Here is a 23,908-nt window from a genome sequence, read left to right on the forward strand (position 1 = left end):
GCATGAAAATGGGAGATTTCAGCTGCTGCTTCACCGGGATCCTTTACCCTGTGTCCTCCCAGGCACGAGGCTGTTTATTGCCGTGACGTGGGACGGGGACACTCGCTCCTTCTCCCTTTCCGGGAAGGCGAGGAGGGAGGCGGGCTGAGGCTGAAGGGCAGCAGGGCCTCGGGAGCTCCCGGTGTGCCCACAGGTTTTGCTCTCTCATTTTCCCCTAAAACCGAACCCAGGTCCGGCCCGTCCGTGCTTTCGGCGATGCTGCCGGGGAAAGCGGAGAAGAGGATGGTTTCATCAGTCTTCATCACCCTGGTGCCACCGCGGAGGGAGGTGCCCACCAAGGAGAAAACCCAAAGGGAGCTGCAGCCAGATGGGGACAAGGTCCCAGGCACCCATCACCCCTGGATCCCGCTGCCCCGGCCCCCTGCGTTGCCCAATGGGGGTGAGTGGTGGCTGGGGGGGGCACGAACGGTGCTGGGAGGATGATGGTGCGGAGATGCTTTGTGTCTCCTTTGCATTAAGGGATGTGTGTGCAGGCAGGAGGGGATGTGGGGGGTTTGGGGGAGGGTTATTCCTCAAATCCCTGCACCCATTCCGGAATGGATCCGGCTGCTGGGAACAGGCTGTGTTTGCTCTTCATCATCGGGTGCTTATCAGCGGTGTTTATCCCCTCCGGCCATGGTGGCGTTTGCTTTTGGGGCAGGTCGGTGCAGTGAGCATTGCTGTAAAGCTGTCAGGGCGTTATTGCAATGGGGCATTCTTGGAGCCCCCTAAATCCACCACATCTGGCTTTTGCCACAGAAACCTGCCCAGCAGCCCCTGTGCCTTCATCCTCAACAGTCCTCGTCCTCTCCGAAGCTCCCCAGCCCTTGTCCACAGAGACACTGGTTCCGGCGCTGCAGCAACTGGACCTTGCAGCACCCGCCACCCTCCAGGTTAGGACACGTCCCACCACTGCCTCAGTTTCCCCACATGCAAGGGCATAAGTGTGACGTGCCACTGTCTTCCCACACTCGCCAGGCCCCTTCCGCCCTCCCTGCCGAATTGAGGCCACCCAAATTCTGCCAGGAGCAAGCTGGCAAGCCGCAGTGGAGGGATGCGAAAGGGTACCCAGAGAGGGACAGCTCCAGAGGTAAGGTGGGGATGGAGCTGCACTGTGAGGGCTTGTCCTCAGTTGGGGAAACTGAGGCACGCAGCACCAAACCCCTCTCCCTTGTTCCTGAAGACATCTGCGCCTTCTGCCACAAGGCACTGGGGCCGCGGGAGCCGACAGTGGAGGCGATGGGGAAGCAGTACCACGCCGAGTGCTTCACCTGCAGGACGTGCCCTCGGCTCCTGGCTGGGCAGCGCTACTACCAAAAGGATGGGCGCCCCATGTGCGATGCCTGCTACCAGGTACCTGTCCTCCCATGGGGACAACCAGCACCCTCAGGGCGGCAGCAGGAGATGCGGTCCCTGCGGGTGGGAGCTGGGGTCTCACGGTGTCACCCCTACAACCCAGGCCACACTGGAGAAATGCGCCAAGTGCCAGGGGCTGATCACAGAGCGCATCGTCCGTGCCCTGGGCAAAGGCTTCCATCCTGACTGCTTCTCCTGTGCTGCCTGTGGCCGGGCCATCGGGGCTGAGAGCTTCGCTGTGGATGAGCAGGACGAGGTGTACTGCGTGGCCGACTTCTACAGGTTGGGGAGCAGGAACATGGCAGTGCTGGTGCCATTCAGCTTGTCCCCATCACCCCACAGCGCTCACGCCGCTCCCGTTTGCTCTCACCAGGAAATACGCTGCGGTCTGCAGTGCTTGTGAGCGCCCCATCATCCCCCACGAGGGCAAGGACACCTACAAGATCGAGTGCCTGGGACGCAGCTTCCACGAGAGCTGCTACTGCTGTGAGGTACGGCCCTGACGGTGCCCCCCAGAAGCACAAGGAATTGGCTCTGAGCCTTTGTAAAGCACAGCCAAGGGGTTTGCAGCACCCCGGGTGCCATCAGTTTATCCTGCAAGTGGTGGTGGTGGTGGTGATGGGGAGACAAATGGATCTGGTGAAAAGGACAATGTGTTCAGCCAGGAGAACTTCAGCTTTTCCCAGTTTTCATGCAGTCTGCTGCTTAGTCCAAGCGCTGGTGGGTTTGGTAGGATGCAACATGGCACGGGACCCCTAACATGTGTCCTCCCTTTTCCCTCTCACCCCCAGAGCTGCAGGACACCCCTGTCACCAGAGCTGACAGAGGACGGGTGCTATCCCCTGGACAACCACCTCCTCTGCAAGTCCTGCCATATCCGCTGGCGAAGCGAATCGTCCTGCTAAAACCCCGTGGTTCAAACTCCATCTTCCAGCACCGGACCCCAAATGGGGCGCATCCACTAGGATCCGGGTGTCCACTGCACCCCAAAATAGCTGCAGGACTGGGGTTTTCATCACCAAAATGCACCCGGGCCCCTGACTCGCTGGGCTGGCCCGGGGAAGCGCAGATGCGGTGTCTCTGTGCTCGTTATGGACATAAAAAGCCCTGGCAAAGCCTCAGGGACTGAGGAGCTGAGGGTTTATTCACCCATTTCTTTTTTTAAACTCCTTTTCCGAGGCCAGTTTGGTTTCTTGGGTGTTTTTTCTTCTTTCTTCTTGAGCGTCCTTGGGGTTTCAGTTAAGCATTTCTCTCTGCGGTGATGCAGAGCGGGTACTGATTTAGTTCGTTGCAGTTAAATAAAACCCCGAGTTTAAACCCCCTCGTTTCTCTCCTCCACCCTGCATTCCAAACCCATAACATGCACGTTTAGAAAGAAGGAAAAAAGGACATTTTAGAGTTTTTAGAGGCGTGGCAAGAGTTGGGTCTCTCGGAGGGAGAACACGGCTGGGTTTGGGGTGCAGCGATGCTGCTGTCACCTGGAGAGAGCAGAGGGTCGTTTTTTGGGGCAAGATTCAGGGTTTTATGGTGGGGGTGGGGGTGAGGAAAGGGGGTTTGGTGGCTGTGGCTGGTTTGGGGTTTTTCTCGCTGACAGCCTGCGCTGTGTGGGCTCCACCTCAACCGGGTCGGCAGAGGGCAGCCGGAGCACAAATTCCTCCATCAGGCAGGAAAAAACTGCAGCTAAACGTTCTGTGCTGCATCCGACAGCGCTGCGATCCTGGGGAAGACCACCAGTTCCCGTTTCGGCACGTTATCCGAGATAGGATCGCTCTGCCATCAGGCGGGTTTTGATCTTCTCTCAGTCCAAGCTCCGAACCAGCAGAAATTAAACTATTTATAAGCATGCCCAGCATCTGTGCAACCGATGCCACCAGGGTTTTGTTTGTGAGGGTGTTGCAAACCAGCTGGAAAAAGTGTTTTCTTTTTAACTGAAAGTGCTTAAAAACGTTGGAACCGGATGATCTTTAAGGCCCCTTCCAACCCAAACCTTTGGGTCTACGAAATCAAGAGGAGAAAATAGAAGGACCATCTGAGGTGATGGTTAACACATTCCCTGATTCAAAAAAAGGGCTAAAACCAACCGAAGCAGCCACCATACATTTCTAGGTCACATATGATGTCTCTGTAGCGTGCTCTATATTTACGAATGAAAGGGTTAATGTATCATTAATGTAAGCACCGGTTGATTAATCACATCAACCCGCAACTATTTCCTGCTGACTGTTCCCCAGCTACAAAGCCAATTACTCAGTGTTTGCTATTGTGAGTCTGCAGCCCATCAATCGGGTCATAGCTCACTATAAAGTTATTATTATAACTAGGATGTTAATGCACAGCTGCGGTCTGTCCCGGTCACGTAAGTAGGTGGCTTTGACTCTGGCGTGTCCCATGCTCCAAGTCAGCTCTCACTTTCCAAAGCCTCTTGCCCTGTGGGGAAAACCAGGCACCAAATGATGCTAAAACAGTAAAAAGAAGTGGGAAGACTCAGCGGTGGGTAAAGAGTGTGGGGAAGGGGAGCCCCAGAGAGCAAAGGGCTGCTCCCTTCTTTGCAATGTGGGTGATCGTCCAATCAATGTTGGGGGAGGATGGAAACGCTGATGCTGAAAGGTGTTTTGGACGAGTTACCACATTGCACGCTAGCTTAACCCCTCTGCACAGCACCCTTGGGTGCTCAGCGAGCTACGCTACCCCTCTGCAGGGCTAATGGTGGGAAGGGTTGGGTGTTTCTCCCGCAGAGCAAGCCAGGATGGGCTGTTAGCGCCGGGACTGCGGCAGTTTCTGGTCAGAGGTAGGCAGGGAATGGTTTTTGTTGACATGAAGCATTACAGAAGTTGCTGGAGGGCAAGAGAAGGGCAACTTCTGTAAGGCGTCACACTGGAGAGCTTGGCAGCGTGGCAAAGGGACAGAGAAGTGGTCAGATTTGGCATATTCTCCAGGAAAGGAGGAGAAGAAGGGACAGGGATGGATGGACATGGAGGCAAGAGGAAAATAGACTGACTTAAGCCATTTTCTTCTCGGGTAAGGGGAGAAGCACGGCGAGTTGAGGCACAGGGAGTGTCGCTATGCCTGAAAAGCACGGCCCCATGTTTTCCCCTGGGAGCACCTCGAGGAATTTCCAGTGCTGGCCGAGCCACATGGAGGAGATTTTGCAGGGTGAGGCTGCAGGAGACGGGTCCCATCCTGCTGCTGAGCAAGCCCAGGTCTGCTGTGACAGCTCTGCCTGTCCTTGGGCTCTGTGCCCTGTTGCAAGCGCTTTTACAAGCACCCAGGTTTGCTTGGCAAAGACTGAAACAAATGCAAATCATGCATGGAGCAAGATGAAGCTCTTGCTCTGCCTTAGGAGCACCCCAAAGCCTTGCAGAGCCCCCCAGGGACCATCATAAGCATAAAACCCACCTAAGGTCTTGTCCTGCTCCAGTGGCAGTGCAAAAGGGCAAAGAGGATCCTACACCGTTGGAGTCGCACGGGCCGGCCCTGCCCTTCCCTCGGCTGCTGCAATAAGCCTGTCTTTTCTTGCAATCCCTCTTGGCAGGCCCAGGGGAGCGGGGAGGGACGTGGCTGCCCTCCAACGAGAAGCAAACGCAAACATTTCTTCACTCCAGGCTGGGTGCGGTCCGGGGATAAGATTTCCCTGGGCTTTCCCAGCGAAGGCATCTAACGCCGTACCCTGCTGCGAGCTGGGAATCGCAGGAGCAACCGGCTTGGAAAAGACCTTTAGGATCATCCAGTCCAACCATTAACCCAGCACTGCCAAGGCCACCCCTAACCCATGGCACTGAGGCCTCGTCTCCACGGTGTGTGAACACTTGCAGGGACGGTGACTGCAGCCCTGCCCTGGGCAGCCTGTTCCAATGCCTGAGCACCCTTTGGGGCAGGATTTGGTCCTCAGCTCCATCTAAACCTGCCCTGGTGCAGCTTGAGGCCGGTTCCTCTTGTCCCATCCCTTGTTCCTTGGGAGCAGAGCCCAGCCCCTCCTGGCTCCATCCTCCTCTCAGGCAGTTGTAGGGAGCGATCAGGTCCCCCCTGAGCCTTCTCTTCTCCAGACTGAACCCCTCAATTCGTAGCCCGTAAAATTCCAAAGGTTGTCTCTCTCACAACTCAAAGAACTGATTTTTAAACAGCTTTTAAAGTACAGGATGAGCTGTCAGGCTCACAGTAGTGGTTTTAAATCAGTGGTGGAAGCGGTGCTTTGTTACAAATGACGCCTTTTCACAGGCTTTGTTTGCAAGCGAAAGGTTTTGGCGTGGTGCAGGGAAAGCAAAGGCTGTAAAGGGAAACGGGCTGGAAAGTGCCTTTTCGCCCAGCATCCCCCCCGGTCGGCCGTGAGAAATGCAAGCGCAGAACGGGAGAGATGAGCCGGATTCCTCGCGTGCCTTCCCTCTGCCATCACCGCCTCCAAGGGGCCGGGAAGGAGCTGGAGGGAAACGCTGCAGGAGGGGAAAGTGAGGCTGGAGCAGCTGCCAGGGCTTTGCTGGGAGGAGGGATGGATGGAGGGAGGGATGGAGGGGTGGTGGATGAAGGGATTGAGGGAGGGATTGAGGGAGGGAGGGAGGGAGAGATGGATGAATGGTGGATGGATAGATGGAGGGAGAGAGTGAGGGATAGATGGAGGGAGGAATGGACAGATGAGGAATTAGTGCTGCTGATTGGTTTGTTTTTCAAACAGAGATGGAGGAAAAATGGGGTTTTCTTCTGGTCGGACGAGAGGAAACCATCTCCCATCACCTTGCTGCAGCGTTGTCCTTCCCTCCAGCGTTTGGAGCTGTTTTCTGCGCTGTCACATCTCGACACAACATAAAACCCTAACATTCCTTCAACGAGAAGTTGTCTGATCCTGCTGACTAAGGGAGAGGGGGAAAACCAGCAGGGATTCCTCTGGGAGCTGCCCAAGCCCCAGATTTCTCCAGCTTCATTACACAGGATGGATATATATATATATTAAAACCCCCCAAGATTCTCCTTTCGCCCCCATTTTCCTGCACACCTGAGCCACCAGCGGCACAGGTTATATTCGAAGCACGCTGTGGGTTGCTGTTCAATGACATTACGTTAAATCAATGCAGCCATTTACGCACGCACGTTACCAGGCTCTGGTTATTTCAAACCCGATCAACCCCAACCCACCCCTCTTTCTGAAAATAGATGCAAGGATTTGACCTTTTAGATCCTATCTTTCCCTCATATCCAAGGCGACCACAGCATCCCGCATGCCCTGTTTCCCCAAAATGAACCTTTTTTGCCCATACCAGTTTATATTATCTCTTTGTTTTGCCGCAGTGCCCATTAGAGCCTGTAGATGAGGTGTTTTATTTAACAAAGGAGGTATTTCCCAGTTTATCCCCTTTGTCAAGGCCGTTTACTGAGCTCGGAGATTTATCACTGGGACAAAATGCCGGAGGGAGGAGGAGGAGGGGTGAATGGCTTCTAAAAATAAATAGATCCCTTCATTCTCCGTGCGGCCACACTTTCCCTCACAGCCGCGGGAATATACTTTAATCTCCTTTACCGGATTGCTTCGTCTGAGGCTGACGCTTGCTTTGGCGACCGGCGCTTTAAGGGCACGGCGTTTGTGAAGGAGAGAGAAATAAACACTAAAAAGAAGCGTATTTGAGGGCGAACAGGGGGAGGAGGAGGACGACGAGGGTCGGGGCTGCCCCTCACGGCTCCACAGCGCCGCCTCCCCCGCGCCTCGGCGGGAACCACTTCACAAAATGGCCGCCCGGCGGGGCCGCGGCGAGCGGCGCTGAGGCGACAAAATGGCGCCGGGCGGGCAGCGGGGGGAAGGACGGGAAGATGCGCGGCTGAGCGGGGCCGGGGCGGCTGAGCGGGAGCCTCGGCCGTGCCAAGAGCTCGGCGGAGGGGCTCCTCCTCATGTGCGCATCCCCTCCGGGCGGGCGGTGGAAGCGCTGCGGGGGAAACCCGACCTCCCCCCCTTTTTCCTCACCGCCTTGACAAAAGGAAGCGAAAATCCGCCAGAAATGCGGCCTCAGCCCCCCCCGGCGCAGGTCGCCGGCACCGACCCTTGAAATATCTCTTATTTTTCCTCATAGCCTGAAGCTTTTTGGCCCAGAATTGCCCGTTCCCTGCGCTTTCCCCATCAGCACCACACGCACCCCGAGGCGGGCAGTTCCATGCCTCCATTCTCTTCCACCGCTTTTCTCCTTCAAGCCGCCACCTCCCGCTCTCCTCTCGGCATGGAAAATACCCAAACGTGCTTAAAAAGACAAGAATCAACCCCAAAACACCCGAAGATGGATGTGCCTTCCGAGCCGGAGGCGTGTGGTGAAGAAGAAGCCGTCGCCGCTCGTCTTGCTCCCAACGACAACCTGCCCGCCATAACGTTAATTAAAAGCATATCCTTCGTGTGGTCAGACGTGGTAATACTCTAAATATATATATTAGATACCTATATATATACACCCGGTAACATCCAAACGCTCGTTGTTGGAGGCTGCAGCCAAGGTACCACGTATGCTTTTAATACTTCTTTTAATGTTGCCTTCCCTTTTTACTCCCCCGGTGTTGTTACAGGGTACATTTTAACATTGTCCCTTCCTTGTTACAAACCACATCCCTAAACCACTGCTGGTTTTTAACCTGGAATTAACAGTTTTAGGCCTATGCTTATGCTCTTTTATTTCTACACATACAGAAGTATTTCTAACATATTTCTATATATATCTGAATCCCCTTTTTTCTATGGACTGATTACAGAATATCAACTAAACCCCCACACCTAAACCACTGTGATTTAATTATCTATAACCACTAATTTTGGCCCGTATATATGTTTGATTTTATATATATATATTACCTTTGTTTTCCTCCATTGGCTTTCTACTACAATACATCCTAAAAGCAGCAGAAAAAGAAAAAAAGCCATCAAAAAAAGAAAAAGAAGAAAAACCAAGAAGGAACTCGGCTCTTTTTTACAGTCCGTGGTGGAAGTGTGCCTGCATGTTTTATTTGTTCCACAGAGATGGAGATTTTCCTTGGGAGATTTGGGGAGGATTTTTTTGCCCTTTTAATTAAAATAATTAAAAAAACACAGCTAAAAAAAAAAAAAAAAAAAAAAAAAAAAGGAAAAAGAAAAAAACTGCACAGAAACCCCAAACCTGAAGCTGCAAATCAAAGAGTCCGGATCAGACAGAAAGAGAGGACAAATGAGCTCAAGTGCAATGGCAGATCCGGGAGGAGGGATCAGCTCCTTTATCCCATCCTCTCCCGCTCCACACACCACCATATTCCTTCTTTTTTTGTGTGTGCTTTGTGTTGGGGTTTGATTTAAAAGCCGAGCCGGCTGCAGAGCCGCTCCTGGGCTTCATTTATATATATATATATCTATATATATATATATGTATCTTTTCCCCCTGCACACACCCCATCCTTGTGCAATCCTCTCCCGTTTATTACGCGCTCCGCAGCTCGCTCTCTTCCCCCCCTCTCTGCGGGTATAAAGGTTTCTCTCCTCTTTCCACCTCGGCTCCTTATTCCAGAAGCTTCTACGGGGGAGGGGAGCACCCACTGCGGAGCCTTTGCCGCAGCGCCGGGCAGGCGTGGTCCCTGCCGGAGGAGGAGGAGGATGAAGATGATGATGATGATGCATCACCTCTCCCTGGCATCTCTTCCCCCCGCTAGATTTCCCCATCCATGACAAGGGTGCAGGGAGGTGTTTGCAAGGGTTTGTTTCTTTTTCTTGTCTTTTTTTTTTTTCCCCTTCACATAGATTTGTTTTCTAGTTTATTTTTCCCCTTCCCCCTTTGCTAAATGAATTAAAAGCAGGGCTGTCTCCTGATGGAGATGGATGGGGCTGGCTCACAGCAATGGGGTCGCTGCTCGCTTCATCGGGCGCAGCGAGGGCACCGATGGCAGAAGTGACCTTTCCCAAGCGGTGGGAGGGCGGCAAACACCCCCCCGCCCCGCCGTGCTCCTGCTTGGAATTCATTTCAGATAGCAGGGTCATTATTTTTTGGTTTCTCCTCCTTTCCCCTTAAAGAACAGCTCTTTCACTGATGATTATTTTTTTTCCTTGAAGCTTCCTCATGATCGTGGGGGATTTTTTTGTGTGTGTGTTTTCAATTGCATTTTTAAATGGCCCAGCTGGAGACAAGTCTTGATTAGAGTTGGAACAACAGCTCCATTTTATTAATAATGGGGAGGATTTACAATCCTACAGCACCTTCCTTGGAAGGCTTTCAAAATCATTTGCAAACACTCCCGAATTGTAAGATTTCACAGCCCTTGGCTGTGAGGTGGGTAAGTATTTAAGGGTGCCACCACCAGAAATCACTCTGGTGGCAAATCTCTGCTTCTGAGTGCTTAAAAAGATGACAGATTCGGTGGGGTTTAGGGCTGCAGAGCCGAAGGGGGGTGGTGGGGTGGTGAGCGGGGCTGGCTAAAAGCTGTAGCCCAAATCTGTTCAGTGTTCTCTGTAGATGCAGATTGTTTTGCTGCACCCCGGGAACTGGGCTGGGATTTCTCTGCCTGCTCCGTGCAGACAGCTCTGCAGCTTGCCAGGGCAAAGCTGTAGACCTGCCTGCTCGTCCGTAAACATCTGCTTATAGATTGTTCCCTCCCCTTTTTTATATTGTTTTAATTCGTTACCTTTTTGCAGTCCCCAGGCGACCTCCTTCAGTGCTGGCTCTGCTGTGGTTTGACCACAGCTCTGCATTGAAGCTGGCTGCTAGGGCTAATGCACCCTGTGAGCCAGAGCAACCCTGCTTGGGGGACTGGCCCCACCGAGCTAATGCAGATGCTCTGCTTCCATGACAGAACCCTGCACACCACTTTTTCTCCAGCACATCCCTTCTCTGACCCAGGTAGCACAGGGGAACGTTGCAATGTTATGGGTGGAAGCTTGTCTTACGCCTTACTTTTTTCCCTTTTTTCTTCCTTTCCAGGGAAACACGGGATTGTTTGTGTAACCCCTCTCCACACCTTTGTAAGTATTACAAACACGCAGTGATCTCAGGGCCTCCTGGGCAGTGGGAGCTGGCCTTGCCGAGGAGCGAAAAGCATGGTGCTCTGGTTGTGTGTGTGTTGTACACGGGCCACAGAAACCCACAATGTTTCTGTGGTTACTTCTGTCTGCATAGCACGAGTAGGTCCCAGGGCTTCCCCTTCCCACTGCTTACTAATTCACGAAAGCAAAGGCTTTGTGGAAAAAAAGCCCTGCCTTGTGGCCTTAACCAAAAATAAATAAATAAAGTGCTGTGGATTAGTCATCCTCATTGTTAAAGGAAGCTGTGTTTGTCAGTCCTGTGTGTAATGCGTGTGGGGGGGGCATGAACCAGCAGCTTCATTCGTGGAGGCTGGTAACGTGCTCTGGTTGCTGCTCTGTGGAGCGGTGCCACTGACACTCCATCGAGCTGCTCCTGGCAGGTGGAAAAGGGACAATCCAGCTTTTCATACCCTTCCCTCCTCCATTTTCCTTCTTCAGAGCTGGTATCTCTGCATTGTCAGGTGTGGAAACATGGAGATTAACAGCAGTGAGGACTGACGAGCTGTATTCTGGGGTCACTTCCAATGCCAGAGAAGAAACCCTGGTGACTTATATATATTGTTTTTTCCTGCCTGTGGTAGCTTTTACTCTAAGCTCCACTGTATCTCAGAGAAGACCCTTTTTGATGTTCAAAGCTCAAAGGTTTTTAAACCTTAAAGTCTTGTCCTCTTCCCCATGGTCACATAGAAGAGCCAGGCGTGCAATTCAATCAGTACAGCGAAGACAGCTCCCTCCCCCTTTCCCCTTTCAAAAACCCCCTTCCCGAGCTGTGTGCTCCTGAACTGCTGCCTAGGCAGAAAACATACAATGCAGTTGTCAGCATTGTGCTGCTGTGTGGCACGTTAAAAAAAATACACACAAAAGGGGTGGGGAGAACAGTTGCCTCCAGGGAGTAAAACTGTGGGGCCCCTTTCCCTACAATGAACAGACTTACATGCGGTAGCGTATTACTCCCAATTTTGCTAAAGCAAATGGCAGAAGGAGCATTGCAACAGCCTAAGTTGTGTTGGTGGAGATCAGTGTCCCCTTGTGTTATACTTTTTTTCCCCCTTGAACTTGTGCCTGTAAAGATGCTGCTGGTTTATTACTTGATTCCTCAAAGCCGTGCTGGCTCACAAGAAGATCTATCAGGTTAGATACAAGAAAGAAGTTCCTCCCTGTGAGGGTGCTGAGGCGCTGGCACAGGGTGCCCAGAGAAGCTGTGGCTGCCCCATCCCTGGCAGTGTTCAAGGCCAGGTTGGACACAGGGGCTTGGAGCAAGCTGCTCCAGTGGAAGGGGTCCCTGCCCGTGGCAGGGGTTGGAGCTGGAGGAGCTTTAAGGTCCCTTCCAACACAAACCATCATGGGATTTTATGAAGAAGGCCGATGCTTCCTTACTGGGTACAGTTCCTTTTGTGGTGATGTAAAAAGCACCCAGTGCTGGTCTTCCCGAGGTCACAAGTGACTTCAAGGCACAGAGTCATTAGTGCATTGGGAGTGTTGGGTATCGGCACCTTCTTGTTAGCCTCCTGTAATGAGAATATTGGCATTGGTGTCGCGTGGCTGCCTCTGGCTGACCACAGAGAGGCCCTGCCCGGCTAAGCTGGAGCAACACCATGTGGGAAATGCAGGATTCCCTGCCAGTGTCCCCCTGGTTGCTGCAGGTTTGTAGCACAGCTCTGACTTTATGTTTTTTTGGCACAAAAAAATGAGTAGAGAGCAAGTATGAGGTGTCCAGGCCAGCTTTCATGCAGTGCTCCTGGGAAACCTGGTGTGTGCTGTCCTATGAAAACTGCCAATAGCTCCTGTGCCTAAAGCCTTGGCTAAACTTGAAGTAAACCACCATGGACAGGGATATGACTTTTATTCTCTCATTAGGGATGTGTTGGTTTGGAGATCCGCCTTGTGCTCCTCAGAGGCCTTTGCTGGCATGGAGGGACCCTGGACTGAGAAGCTGGCTGCTTGGGATGTTCCCGTATTTTTCAGGTTGGCACATCCTGTGGAACTCGGGATTACTTTTCTTTGGCAGTTTAGGACAAATGAGGGAAAATTACCTTGTGAGGGCTGAACCTTTACCACCTCTGCTTTGGACTGAAGAGCTGGTACTGCTGCACCCGTGGCATTTCCAAGCTAAACACATTTCTGGTGCCAAAAAGCAGGTGAGCAATAGAAACCTCCACTCCATAGCGGGGGAAACCATGGTCTTTCAAGCTTTCCTGTTATCCCATAGAGTTAAAAAGCTGCACCATGAGATCTGCAGAGGTGAAATGAAAGCAAAGGCCACTCAAGGAACCCTTCTCCTGCGCTGTTTTGCTGTTATTTTTCTTTAGTGCTTTTCTCTGAAGGGGGAGCGCCATAACCACACCAACGTGCGCTCCGTCTGCCTCACCTAAAACACCAGGTTGCTTCAGTATCAAAATGGTGTTTGATGGAACAAAAGCTCTGGTAGTGGCTGGCCCAGTATTTATTTTGTGCTGATCAATCGGATGGGGAATGTGGGGAAGAGCAGCCTTAAGCTGACAGGTTTGGACTTTGGGTTTTGCATTAAAACCTTGTTCTGCAACAGCTCCAGCATAATATCTGGGATTTTTTCTTGGGCACATGAGGCTTTTATGTAGAAATAATAGAACAGTAGTGCAGGATACAGTGATCTATCCCATCCTAAGGGATTTATAACCATCGGAGTGGTCCTTTTTGGGTATCAAATCAGACAGGGCTGGCTTTTTTTGTTTTTCTTCTTCTTTGTTTTTCCCTTAAAATGTATTCTTTTGCAGCCTGGAAGACCAAAGTCCTCTCTGTTTAGCTGATACAGTGCCCTGTCTTTGGGAAAACCCCTTGTGAGGTGAGCAGGTTCAGCTCTATGGTACGTGGTCACACAGAGGTTGGGGGACAGGGGGAACAGCACTGTGACATTCCTCTTTTTTCCCCAACAACAGGCAAAAATATGAGTATTAATTCTGATATATGTACTAAGAATAAGCTGTTCTGCAGCCTTGTGCTGGCTTACGGAGTTTTGGTTGTGTGGCTCGGCCATCACACTGGATCTGCTGCTGAAGAAAACTGAAATGAGAAAAATATAAAATAGAAAATAAAATTATGCCGCAAATAAATGATTAAATACACAGTTTGAAAAATGTGGAGGGAGTTTTCTGGGTGGAGTCATCCCCTCATGAACAATTGGAGCACGAACACTCAAAGGGGAACGAACTAAAATGAATAGCTTTATTAATACAAATCCTATATTTTGTGTTGCTTAGGATCCAGAACCAGACTTCGTGTTCAAAGCATTATCAGTGTGTAAGCTGATCTCCTCTGTCTTGGCAACAAATGAGCCCAAATACCAAACAGCACCAATGCCTTCTTGGAGAAAATTATCCGTCGCATAAAACGTTAATGGGTAAGCAATAAAATTAGGACTGTAATTCAGGCTTGGCTTAAAACTGAGCTAAAAGCCTCACTGGCATTAGGATATTCAGCTGCCATAGCGTTGTTTTAATAAATAGAGTCAATGAGCAGGAGAGGGCCATAAATAAATACAGTTTATAGTGACAAGATGGTGGCTGGAGCTGGGTGGCTTGAACAAAGAAATGCTCTGCGTGTTCCTCATGATGTCTGAGGGCTCCCATATGGGTAACCTATGGTTTTCCAGTACAAAACAAAGCAAGTGGGATGCTGTTGGGGATGATTGCTGTGTGTCAGTAATGTGACCGCTCTAATCCATGCTGGATGTAGCTGTCCGTGTCCCCAGCTATGGGGAGAGTTGTAACGCCTTCCTTCCCGACTCCAGCCGTGCTCCACAGAGCAATTGCTACGCTGGGACGCAGTGTAAGGAGTTACACTCTCGGCACATGGAGCTCCCATTGCCGTCCTTGTTGGTATCTAATCTTTGCTTTTGGAGTGTTTGGCAAGCCGTCCTGGTGACACGTGGCAGTGAGCTGTGCTGCACGGGTAAGATGCTGCCATGTTCAGAACATAGAAACTTCCCTTTTCTCTGGTGTTTTGTGTTCTGTCCTCGAAGGGAGGCTGTCTCTACCAAGTCTGTGGACCCCAAGGATGATTTCTGATTCTCCTGCCCCTTTTTCTCGCCTCCAAACTGGTTGCTGCTAACTTTACTAGTTCTTCATAAGGCAGCCCAGTTTTCTCACGCCTTTAATGGTTCTCTTTTGATCTGCCCTGTTCTTGCTTTGATTTTCTTGACGTGAACACGGCGTTCAAGCTGAGATCGGTTTATAACCTCATTAATATACAGCCTGATGCTTTAATCCTCTCCAACTGCCGATAAGAAATGTCCCAGTGTTTTCACTACGGGGTTGACTGAGATGTCCGGAGACAGCTGGGTTCTCGGCTACACCCACAGGAGTAACTCATGTTGCTCCTCGAGGTGTGCCAGGCTCTTGTGTGTACTGAAGGCTGTTGGGCAGTGGAGAGCTGCTGGAGTCCCCTTGTCCTAAACTCTCTGCCCCCCTAAGATGGGTGGCACATGGGGATGAGTGTCCGTGCCTTGCCCCTGGATGCTCATTGTGGTGTTGCTTGTGGCATGTTGGCAGCTGCCATGTAGGAGCAGTCCTCCATCAGGGAGGTTCCTTTTGCTGGGTGGATGGTTCTGCCCATGCTGGTCTCCAGTCTCAATCTGTGTTCTTTAAAGTCTTCCAATGAGTTGTTACAGCAACATCCCAGTGTTGTAACTGGGAACTGTTTCCCCTTCGAAGCATTTCAGAAGTATTGGGATGGTCCAGAGCTTTATTTGTGTCACCAGCTAGGCTTTGTGCTCCTCTTCCAGTTGGCTGTAGCATAGGCAGAGCCTGGGAAGAGCTAATTTCAACTGTGTCTCTCCTGTCAGCAGAGCTGACAGCTTTGCTTGCAACAGCTTCCAATCCATGGACATCCCTCTCAGACCCTGCTTGAGGTTTCTTGAGAGACCTGGGAGCTGACGCAGTTTCTTCATGTCCCTTAGAGCTGCCACCCTGGCAGGGAGGGAAAAATTCAGCATAGAAAAGTCATTTGGTGCATGGTTTAGGTTTCTTCCTCTCCCAAATGGGTGCCTGTAGAGCCTGTGGAAGGTATAGACATGTAGCAACCGCTCTTTGTGCTTCCAACCACCTGAAACAGGGAGCAAAACCTGTTCACATAAAGAAAGGTGCGGTGGAGCAGGTTGGCAGCGCGTCTTCTTGTGCGTACGTGGCTCCATCACAAGTTTTAAATAATAGATGGTTTCTGTGCAAAGATTCATTGGGTTTATGTCAGATTCATCAGTAGATCTTGCTTTGGCAGAGCAGCTAACACCCATCATCTCTGGGGAAACTGAGGCACAGGGCTGGTTAGGGATGGGCTCGTGGTGGAGGGGTTGGGGATAAGGCTCATGTTGACGTGTGTCAGAGGCCCGATTAAATCAGGAGATCGGTGTGTTTGTTAAAGCACCGATAGAGTGATGACTTTGACCACTTGTCAAGGTGGACTTGTTGCCAGGAGGTTACGGTGGCCCCGCGGAAGGGTCTGGCCAGAATGGAGGGGACCCTGACAAGAAAACATGGTTTGAATTGATAGAAAAGTGCTATTGGGAGGTTTTGGCCAAGGAAAATGGAGGCATATTGGTGTTGTGAGCTGAAAACTGCTAATGGGCTTCAAAAACATACTGTTTGTGGCCGTGGGTATGCGTTTTATCCTGACCTCAAGCTGTGTGGTGTCGCAGGGTGGCAACTGGTTGGGTATGTTCAATTTTGGGTGTAGAAATGGGTGGTTTTATCTGTACACTGGCACATTTCATAGAAGGACAGAGTAATTTGGGTTGGAAGGAACCTTAAAGCTCCTCCAGCTCCAACCCCTGCACAGGCAGGGACCCCTTCCACTGGAGCAGCTTGCTCCAAGCCCCTGTGTCCAACCTGGCCTTGAACACTGCCAGGGATGGGGCAGCCACAGCTTCTCTGGGCACCCTGGGCCAGCGCCTCAGCACCCTCACAGGGAAGAGCTTCTGCCTGATATGGTGGAAAACAAGACCCTTTGGGTTGAAAACCATTCAGCCCCATTGCAGAGTCTCCCATTGAGCAGCACCATATTCACCAGGAGCATTTCCTTCACCCAATCTTCAATCACGGAGCCATGGTGGGTAGAGAAGGGGTTCAAGGATGTGCAGCTGAATCCTCCCAACAGGAATTCCCACAGCCTTCCCATTCTGGGGAAGGGTTCTGGGGCAGGCTTTACTCTTTGCAGTGCGCCCCTTTATTTCTTGCAGTGCACCCCTTTATTTTTGGCAGCGTCTCCCATTATTTCTTGCAATGCACCTCTTTGCTTTGCACAGCACTCCCTTTATCACATAGCATCCCACCTTTTGCAATAGCCCCTTTTATTTCCGCAGTGCTCCCCTGATTTCACACTGCACCCCTTTGCAATACAACCCCCTTTATTTTCTGTAAACCACCTCTTTTTCTACAGTGTCCCCCATTAATTTTGCAGTGTCCCCCTTTTTATAGCCCCCTCATTTTGCAATGTACCCCCTTTTCTTGCACAGCACCCCACTGTTTGCAACACATCCTCTAGTTTTGCACTGCACCCTCTTTATTGTTTGCAATTCACCCCTTTATGTTTTGCAATGCAGCCCCCGTTTATTTCTTGCATAGCACCCCTCTTTTTGCATTGCACCCCCTTTATTTCCTGCAGTGCCCCCCATTTTCAACCCACCCCTTTACATTTGCAGCACAGCCCCCTTTATTCTCTGTATACCACCCCGTTTCTTGCAGTGCCCTCTTTATTTCTCCCAATTCACCCCGGTTTTTGCAATTCACCCTTCATTTTTGCACCGCACCCTTTCCTTTTCGCACAGCCCCCACTCTGCAAGGCCCCCCCTTTACCCCTTGCCCAGCGCCCCGTTTTTTCCAGCACAACCCCTTGATTTTGCCAATTCACCCCATTTTCTCATTGCCTCCCCCATGTTTCTCATTGCAACCTCCTCCCTCGCCCGCTCGCGCCGCCGCGCAGGCGCACTCCCGCCGCTCTCCCCCCCCCCCCCTTTTCCCCGCTCACGAGGGCGGGGCGTTGCGCGCCCGCGCTCAACCCCCTCCGGCGGTCCCGAGGCGCGCGCCCGTGGAGGGGGGGCGCAGTGCGCGTGCGCGGGGCCGCTGCGAGAGAGGCGCGGGGCGGGGGGGGGGGAAGGAGAAAAGGGGGGCGCGGGGGGCAGGAGCCGCGCTGCCGCTGACGGAGGAGGAGGAGGAAGCGGGAGCGAGCGAGCGAGGGCCGCGGCGGGGGGAGGCAGCGAGGAAGAAAACCCTCGGCGGAGGGGGAGCCCGCGGCCCGGCAGCCGGCCCGCCAGCCAGGGGGCCCCCCCGCAGGGGATGGTGTCGCCCGCCGCGGGGGGAGGCAGCCGGCGGCGCTGAGGGCGGCAGGGCCCCGCGGCGGAAGAGGCGGAGGGCGGCGGGGAGGAGGCGGCGGAGGAGGAGGTGGCGGCGGCGGCGGGCAGCGAGCGGCGGCCGGCAGCGCTGCGCGGGGAGAGGCGGCAGCGAGCCGGGGCAGGGGCGGCGGGCTCGCCCCGCGCCGCGCAGCATGGTGCGGGAAACCAGGCACCTCTGGGTGGGCAACCTGCCGGAGAACGTGCGTGAGGAGAAGATCATCGAGCACTTCAAGCGGTGAGTGCGGAGAGAGGGGGGGAAGGAGGCTCCGGAGGGGCCTTCCCGCGCCTTCGGGTCGGTGTCCGCAGCCGCGGCTGCCCCGGCCCTCGGTGTGAGGAAAATGAGGGTGAAAACGCCATCGGAGATGGAAATAGCGGGGAGGGAGCGGGGGAACGGGGCTGCCGCGGCCTGCGGGGAGCAGGAGGAAAACAAAATCGCTGTAAATAACCCCGCGCCATGGCGAGGAGCGTCCGCAGAGGGACGGCGGCGTGGACGGGCCGAGGAGCATCATCCCCGTGTGATAACACCGGTAATAACAGCACCGACGGCTGAGCACAAGGCGCAGGAGAAGGAGCCGCGTGTGGGAGCTGTGCACGGAGTGGATCTCGTACCGAGGGGTGCGCGGTGCCGGAGGCAGCCCGAGCTTGGCCATCTTGCTTTTTTAACCGTCGTTTTTCACCATGATCCGACGTTTGGAGTTTTCTCTCGTTGTTTCCCCGCCTTTTTGCCGTGTTTTTCTCCGCCTTGGAGCCATGAGGATGCTGCGTGTGTGTGTGTCCCGCAGCGAGCGGTGGGAACCGAAGCGGCTGCAGCAGCGAAAACGTGACTTAAACCCCCCCCCCCAAATCACACCGATCCCCATGAGGAAAACACGGGATTCCTGCCCGCGGGAAGCGCTCCGGACTCCTGACGATATCATCGTGGCTTTTTTGGGTTTTCTTTTTCCCGTTTTTTGTTGTTGTTGCCGAGGTTAATCCTGCTCATAAGGAAGTAGTAGCTGTTTGCATGGTTGTGTTTTTTCCCTCCTCCCCATGTCTTTTTCGTGCGAGGAGGAGGAAGAAGAGGAGGAGGAGGAGGTAGCAGCTTCTCCCCCGCTGCCTCAACAACACCTTTTTCCTCGGGAAATGCACAAAGTTGATGGAATCTTTGATTTTTCGTCATTTTTAGAGGAAAAAGAAGGTCAAGAGCCCCGGGGTGGCTGCTCAGCTCGTGGTGCTCCAGCAGGGCTGTTACACACCCCCCCCCCCCCCCACCAAAGGAAAAGGATTTTAAAGCTTCCTTTAATCTTCCTGCGTTGGAAAAATGACGGCGCGTCCTTAATAATGAGTCACCATGGGAAAAATAGATGCGGTGACACAGGGGGAAGGAAGGTCCCGGCTCCTGCTTGTACCCCATCCTCACAGCACCTAAAATGGTGTTACAAGGGGCCCCGGTTGAGGTGATGGCTGCAGGGAAGGACCCCTGGGGTCTCCTTCATCCTCCTGGGCTGCGTCTGCAGCAGCAAAACTCCCTCCTGGCATCGCCAGCACTCGGGATTGCCCTGGTTTAATGGAGCTTCTCCTTTTATTCTCCCCCTAAGCCCGCATCACGGGACCCTGCTTCAATGCTCGACGTGGTTTGTTTTGTCCGTCAGGCCGGGTGCCGTGACCCAGCGTTGTACAAAGACAGGGGTTTTGGGAGTGAAAAACCCGCGCTGGGGTTGTTGGGTTGGTTGCAGGCATGGCTGACTGAAGGAATAGGCACTGGGAAGTGGGAATGTGACGTTCCTGGGTCTCGATTTTGTCCAGTTCTTCTCCTTTTGTAAGATGTATTGAAGCAGGGAAAAAGTTGCTATGGTACTGTTGCTTGGAGATGGATGGGAAAAAATGGCAGGCGCTGAATTGTGAATTCCCTGGTTTTTTTTCTTTATGGTTGTTTTTACCTTCCCCAGTTGCAGTGGGAGGTTTGGGAAGGGGATTTGCAGCCAGGCAACCCCCCTATTCCTGCCGTTTCTCCCTGCGTTTCCCAAACTGCTTTTTAAGCGGGATGAGTGTGTTCGGAGGAGGCTGGTCTCGTGCAAGTAAACACGGGTAAAATAACGCTTCCCGTGGCTCGGCTGTGGGTGCGGGGGGGCAATGACACGTCGGCTGTGTAGTGCTTTTGGGGGTGCCAACACCTCGACGTTTGGGGGTGTAGAAGGGGCGAGGGGTGTAGGTCGAGTGTGGTTGTGGGCTCGGTGTGTAGGTGCTGTAGGTGGACAATGGAGCAAGGCTTCCTTTGTATGCTGGTCCTCGCTGGGGGGAAGGGACACGTTACACAAGGATTGCGTGGCGGGGGGGGGGGGGTATATATCCATAGGGAAGGCGGCTGCCTCTGAGCGCCGCGGTGGGATGCGGGAGGCTCCCTCCTTGGAAAGGAGGGTTTAGTTTGGAGAGAAAGTCATTTCGGATGGAGCTGGGCTTGGCAAATCCCAGTTCCCACCCATCCCCCAGCCTGGGAGCAGGGTGAGGAGCGAGCGGGAGGAAGGGTTTGGGGAATTGCAGCCGGGAATTCTGTGCTACCCCCAAAGGCTCTGTGCAACCCACGGCAGTGTTTGCTTTTCCCCTTTCCTTGGGAAACGCTGTCATGTCTGTATTAAACCCTGTATGCAAGCGGTCCTGCTGTTGCACAGCCTCTGCTAGGGGCACGTTGGAGAAACACAACCATTTTGTGTGTAAAGCAGCAAAAAAGACTCCAAAAACTCAAACTCCAACAGGCACATCCAGTGCGAGGGGGTCGCTGCTTCTCCTCCCACTTAGTGAACCAGTTACTGTGGGAACTCTTGGGTTCCCAGTCTCACCATTATTTTAAGGGATGAATGAAGATGGAAGAGGTGTTCTCAAAGTGTATTTTGGGTTTTGCTGAACCTTCCTGATTGGTTTTGTTGAGTGTGAATTGAAATAACACCTTTTGCTTAGGAATCCTTCTAACTAGAGAATATTGAAGCTGGTCTCAAGAAGCACCAGCTTATGTGAACAATGTTGTTTTTTTTTTTTCCTTAAATCCCCCTTTTTCCAATCTCCATAGTAAAGGGAATTGCAAAAAAAACCCCAAAACAATCCCTGACTTTTTGTACATTTTAACAAGTTGAGATTGTTTCAGCCTTTCAGTTCCGTACCCAGATGCTCCCTCTTAAAACCTTCGTCCTAATGCACTCTGTTCCCTTTCAACTGAGTTCTTAAGGCATTCCCAAATAGGAAAGCTGGGATTGGAAATCTGCCGCTCAGATGGAATAAGCAGCAAATCTGTGTGAGGATGTGGGGAAGGGGCCTGGGTGCTCAGGGGAGCGGTGGGTTTGCCCCATCAATGCTGTCTTGACCAGCAGGGACAAGGGTCATCACTATCATTGAACCAGATGCTCGGCAGCTTTGCAGAGCAAGGGGACTAAATATAGTAACAGTTGTCCCCAGCACACTGTGGCCTTCCATGGCTTGTTTTTCCCTCTGTGTTTTCTTCCAGTTATCCGAAAGAACGTGGCTTTATCCCTTTATTGGTGTTTTAAAGGGCAAAGAGGAGTAAAAGCCTCTTAATTATGAAGCATGTGACTTTGGAATGCCAGCTCCTGTTCTGTGGGAGAATTGAGACATTCACAGTGGCAGCCGAGTCCAGGAGAAGCTCTGGGTTCCAGGAAACAAATGTGCTCCTTTGAAATCCTTAGAAATGACTCGTGGATCAGCTCAATCTTGGAGAAGACAAATAACTGTTCAGGAGGTTTTTTGGGGCTGTCTGGCTTCCCCTTGTTCTGATTCCTGTGTTCAAGGAGATGCATAGGAGAGATGAGAAGCCTTCTGTGGGTTGCCTTTTCAGCGCAGGAGTTGCTCTGCAGAACAGCTTGAGGGTGTGTTTGTTTTCACTAACTTCCAGAGCACTCTTCCAAAGCAGTTTACATGGCAATGCTTTGTCTGATGCCTGGAAGTGTAAATTCAGCCTGGGAGAGCGAAACCTCTGCACTTTCTGCTCCCTACATCATCCCTAAGGACTAAGGTGGAGTAGAGGGGCTGCGATCAGCTCCCCTATGGGTTGTGTGCAGGAAGAGTGGGGGTTGCTGCTGGGTGCTTGCTTGGAGCACCCAGAAGGAAAACCCTCTGTGCTGCTCTAGGATGGTGGCTGTTCCTGCTGGTGCCTTTTCCCACGCTGGACACCAGCAGGTCCTGCAGTGCCTGTCCCTGGGAACAGGCTGCAGTCAGCGGTAGCAGCGCTCTTGTTCTTCTCTGATCTGTTCTGAGGCTTTTATTGCTTATAGAGGAGTAATAGTTCTTGGATATCACTTGGGATGCAAACACATGAATGGTTGTACTACATCAGCTTTGCATATAGAGATCTCTGTGCAGGTTGTTATTGTTATTTTAGGAAAATACAGAAGTCAGGTGACAGAGTGAGCTATTCCTGTGCCTTTCTTGGTTTGTATCATTTTGATGTGATGGTGTTTTCACAGATTAAGTTCCAGCCTTTTCAGAGCCTTTGAAGGGAGGGGGAAGGGAACATTTATGCTGGTGCTTTGCTGATGTGATGTTTAGAAAGGGGCAGCATCAGGATTTGTTTGTGCTGTGTTTCACAAATCTCTCCAGTAAAGTCACCTTAGCTTTGCAGAGAGCGTGAACCCCAAGATGGGAGGACATTTGGTGGGGGGATTAGGGCAAGGGGATTTAATCAATTGCCCTGAATTGGAAGGGCAAGAAAGGTGTGGAAGACATGAGGTGAGTCCTCCTTTCTCAGCTCTTGGTTGGTTCCTGGTGGAAGTCAGCCTGGCACTGGTGGTAGGTTCATCAGTTGAGTGGCTGGTTGAGGAGATGGTGGTGCTGGTTCTGGTGGTGGCTCTCGTCTTTGTTTTCCACTACATCTCCTGTAATAACTCTATTTCTAATATTGATTCACCGTAAAGCAGCAGCAGCAGCATCACCCCCGTGGTGTTCTGGGGGTGTTGCTGAGCTGTGTTTGTCTGCAGCCACCTACTTCTTCCCTCAGGACTGACTCCCATTGAAGGTTCATGCATCCTCTGGCTGCTCTGGCTGTGCTCTCGCAGGCCCCTGAGGTGGCAGCTTGCTGACGCCACGCTGGCCCGGGAGGTGCCTATATAATTCTTTCAAAGAAACTTAATGAAAAGCCACAAAGAGCCTAGATTTGGACTAAGCTTCTATGGAGCGTTTTTATACGCTGAGCTGCGTTATAAAGATAAGCTGATGTCACTCGGTTACAAAACTGTCGTCTGCTGAGCCTTTCTGGCATGGTTTCTTCTCTGAAGCCTCTTCAAAGGTCCTGGCTGTGCGTGTGTGTGATTTGATGAGAACAGCTTCTGTTGTCACTGAGCTGCTCCAAAGTGATGTTGGCTTTTGGTGTTTCTTCTCCTTCCTCTAAATTCCCCTGCTACAGCAGTGATTTAATCCTAGTGCTGAAGGCAGACTCATGTGTTGAGGACTTACCAGCCCGTGCGAGGCTTATGGAGGTACTAAATCCGTTCAGCAAGTTAGGACAGGGAGTGAGAAAAGGCTTGAATTTGCTTTGTGGTAGCCTTGTTGGCTGGTTTCCCCCCCTCCTTGCTCCTCAGAGGACAGCAAATGGTGCCAGGTTCTCCAGCACATGACCTTATTGCAGTCTGAGGGATGTCCAAAATTAGGTCCTCGTCTTCACTGAGGGCAAAGAGGCGCTCGGCAGCTTTCCGTAAGAAAGAAAGTAAATATCCAAATGAGGAGAGGGCAGGCTGCAGGTTTTGGATGTGTCGGTGAGTCAGGAGAAACCTGGGGCTCCTCGGTTCTGTTTCCATGAGCCGATGTGTCACAACCACAGGCTGTCCTGCTGTTGGGTGGTTTCACACTGTCGTCAGCTTGTGAAGATGACTTGTGTGCATGAACGTGCACCTGAGAAACAACGAGCATCAAAACAGGCTCCAGGAGGTGTTTGGGAAGGGATGAGGCTGAGAGTCCTCCCTTTTGGCTGGTTCTGGAGTGCTGAAGGTCTCAGGATTGGTGCTGGCAGCCGAGGTGTGAGCTGTGGAGCTGGGGCTGGGGTGAGTGCGTCCTGGGTTCGGGAGCTCCCAAAAATAAGCACTTGTGAGGTATTTTGCATGTGTTCTTGATGAAGTTCAGTGAACTTGCTGAGGCCTGAGAACGCCCTGGAACCAAAGGCTGCCAGGGCAAAC

The 23,908-nt window shown here is 52.2% G+C and overlaps 2 protein-coding genes across 4 annotated transcripts in view; both read left to right on the forward strand.

Annotated features, from left to right (window-relative positions):
- Positions 1 to 255: 255 nt before the first annotated feature.
- Positions 256 to 2,300, forward strand: FBLIM1 (filamin binding LIM protein 1; the record flags this gene model as incomplete). The annotated part of the gene is made up of 7 exons (XM_080631010.1): positions 256 to 439; positions 799 to 932; positions 1,018 to 1,129; positions 1,223 to 1,392; positions 1,499 to 1,677; positions 1,769 to 1,886; positions 2,187 to 2,300. 7 exons carry the CDS (start codon positions 256 to 258, stop codon positions 2,298 to 2,300), a joined length of 1,011 nt encoding a protein of 336 aa, XP_080487136.1.
- A 15,531-nt stretch (positions 2,301 to 17,831) lies between these two features.
- The window catches only part of SPEN (spen family transcriptional repressor), a 67,106-nt gene continuing 61,029 nt past the window's right edge, over positions 17,832 to 23,908 (forward strand). For 2 of the 3 annotated variants that reach the window (XM_080631328.1, XM_080631329.1), the window contains exon 1: positions 17,832 to 17,991. In XM_080631328.1, coding sequence (XP_080487454.1) covers positions 17,909 to 17,991 — 83 coding nt within the window. In that variant the 5' untranslated portion in view covers positions 17,832 to 17,908. Of the gene's footprint in view, positions 17,992 to 19,773; positions 19,824 to 23,908 lie in introns of those variants that run through there. The other variant, XM_080631330.1, reaches the window with a different exon arrangement.

The sequence above is a fragment of the Psittacula echo genome (assembly GCF_963264785.1).
Source record: "Psittacula echo genome assembly, chromosome: 17".
NCBI lineage: Eukaryota > Metazoa > Chordata > Aves > Psittaciformes > Psittacidae > Psittacula > Psittacula echo.